The following is a 2,795-nucleotide window of genomic DNA, read 5'->3' on the forward strand; positions in this document are numbered from 1 at the left end:
ACGCGGCGTTGACGTAGAGAACAGGTCGCTATTCGGCTGGCAAAAGGTGGGATAAACGCGATAGATCTGGTTGACTTGTAAATATCTTCCATCTGCTGGGCGCTATTCCAAATTAATTTTAGTAAAAGGCTGACTGTCGCTAAAGAATTCCAGTGTCACCGGCTTGCATGCATACATGTTACGAAACAGTGCGAGGAAACGGTTGGGATGTCTAACGAAGAAAGGATTCAATGCAGGTATCCAAATTTCTTATCGTTTGATTTGTCAGCAGTTTTCCCTTTGTATTATGTCAAGCAATGCACCAGTAACGTCTTAGGTCCTTTGCATGAGCAGCAGCAGCCTCGAGGAGCGGATATCCGTTCCGACTGGGCTTCCCGCCGTTAGCGTCCGTGCACGCGTAAACGGATTATCTCAAGCAGACCAGTCTGATAGTCTTTGTTCAAGGAGAAGAAAAACATCTAAAGTGGGTTAAAATTGCAAAACGGTTACTTTAAAATCGATCAAGACATGCGGACATGCGGCAGCATGTGAGTTACCATTTTATCAGTTCGTTAATGCAAGTTTTTATGGATACCAGCATGAAACTGTGCGGTTACGGTAAGTTTCTTTACCGGTGTCATAACGTAGCCACACAAATATACCGTCCGCAGCCATAGCTGAAGCCCCGCCACGCTCTGTTCGTACATGGGAACGCGCAGAATACTGAGAATATTTTGGGGATGGTAGCAGGCATTGTACCATAAGGATATGCCGCATAACAGTTTGGCCATCTTGACGCGCCGATCAAATTGTCCTTGCCGATCAGACCGCATCTATAAAAACAATTAATGGTAACTTCCAACGTTCAAGTACAAGCACGTCCAAGTACGTCTCATAAGAGGTCATTCGCATTTCATTGAGCTTAGATGCGGTTTCGGTGGAGTATCGGTGCTTAAAATGCCCTCTTTATAGACCACATCAGGCCAACTTGAAATCAGAACTATTGCTTATTGTTGGTTTGGAGCTTGATCTGAAATTTTCTGCTGTTCATTCTGCTCCAGTTGCTCCTACTCTTAAAACTTGCCTCTGTGTGCATACAGTTATCAAAAAGTGATACTAAAGCGCCTTATCTGAACATCAATAACATGCGCTTTAAAGTACCTTCAAAATTCAAATTGTGTCGGATTCTGCAGATTGTAAGGTCCAGCTGCGCAAAGCATAATCAAAAAACAGGGAATCACAGGCTCAATTTATTGTCCTGCTCGTAAATTTGAGATAATTTTCAATAAGTACGGTAAGCACAACGCAACTGAAACGCGGGTTCCGCTTAGAGATAATTTCGCGGTTGTATTTGAAACTTTTTCAATTTCGTTATTTACCACCGTACCTGGTTATTTTGCACTCTTTGAGGAGAACAGCACTGCAGACGAATAAACATGATCAGGTAAAGTACCATCAAGAGGCCGGTAGGGAGGTACACTCCCAGCGTCCCAACGATTTTCGGATACGGTCCCACGGTGTGCAATAAGATCGCGCAGTTATTCCACGTCTTGTCCAGACCATACGTGCCCACCACACCAAAGAGCGGCGGCGCCGTCAGCACCAACCCAAAGACCCATACAGCCGCTATCTGCGCGGCTATCGCTGTTTTCGTCACCCATCGCCAGTACATATGGGGATACAGGGTGGCCACGAAGCGGTTGAGGGCCAGGGAGAACTGCGCCCAGTTGGTGATCATCAAAGTCGTAATAAAGGGGAAATGGATGCCGGCACAATCACGCGGAGTAAAGAAACCGCGGTGACCGCTGTGGATGTTGAGGATATTCAAGGGAATGTGAATAGCCACGACGCTCGTTTCCAGGAGAATCTCATGCAGGATCAGTGCTCCGCAACCGGTGCGGTAGAAGCGACCACGGATGATGACCATAATTAGGAGAATGAAGAGGATCGTCCCAAGGCCGGCAATAATCATTGTTGTGCTAAACCAAACGGTTACTTCGCGTTCGTATTTTATCCAAACAGGCGGCTCGGCATTGCTGTTCCAGTTCCGGTTGGAGAAGTTACCGTTCGCGAAACTTTTACCGTCCTCCATCCTGGAATAAAGCTGATCTGCTAGAACGAGGCTGTGAAAAAACGCGCGTTCTACACGTTTACAATTTACGACAAGAGTTTTGTCATGCCGCGCTGGCTTAAGGGGTGAGCTTAGCGGTAAAAGTACAGAATCACTGGCGTGTGTTTATCCGATAATATGTGCCGGAATGCAAATATCGTTTTAAATAATGCAACTGTAAAATTGTATAGACGAGCATGGGTGAGCGTAAATTCGATTCCGTCTGATTGGCTTGGTCATTCATCGCGATACAAGATGGTACCAAAGCAATGGGCCTTAGTTCTCAATTATTTACCGTTAACATTAGGTATAATTACTTTGTTTTCAAGTTTTCGCTGTTTGGGTTTATGAAGAGAATTTGCAGAAGGAGCGCTTCCGGTTGAAGAAGCTTTGATTTCTTTACATTGTAGATGCAGCTGTCTCCGGCACGTTTCAGCTGCAAGGTTTTGAGAAATTCGTAGACAGACCGATACCATATCCAGTTCTTTGTTGCGCCATGTCCGGCATGGCGCTGATCAATTAGGTCAACGACACGGCGACAGCCCGACGACTATATGCCAATAATTACGTGCGTCAATCGACAGAACCCGAAAATCTGTTAACGGTAAATCCGTGGGCATAAGGTAACTAACGTTTGGGCTGATTAACATTTTTGTATTCATTAATCACCTGTAAAATTTAATATGTTATATATCGGTACATACCT

The 2,795-nt window shown here is 45.2% G+C and overlaps 1 protein-coding gene across 1 annotated transcript; it reads right to left on the bottom strand.

Annotated features, from left to right (window-relative positions):
• Positions 1 to 380: 380 nt before the first annotated feature.
• On the bottom strand, positions 381 to 1,951 carry LOC129589945 (somatostatin receptor type 5-like). The gene is made up of 3 exons (XM_055484888.1): positions 1,367 to 1,951; positions 612 to 812; positions 381 to 458 (listed from the first exon to the last, which is right to left on the bottom strand). Exons 1-3 carry the CDS (start codon positions 1,949 to 1,951, stop codon positions 381 to 383), a joined length of 864 nt encoding a protein of 287 aa, XP_055340863.1.
• Positions 1,952 to 2,795: the final 844 nt, after the last annotated feature.

The sequence above is a fragment of the Paramacrobiotus metropolitanus genome, unplaced genomic scaffold (assembly GCF_019649055.1).
Source record: "Paramacrobiotus metropolitanus isolate TYO unplaced genomic scaffold, Prichtersi_v1.0 Parri_scaffold0000038, whole genome shotgun sequence".
NCBI classification, from domain to species: domain Eukaryota; kingdom Metazoa; phylum Tardigrada; class Eutardigrada; order Parachela; family Macrobiotidae; genus Paramacrobiotus; species Paramacrobiotus metropolitanus.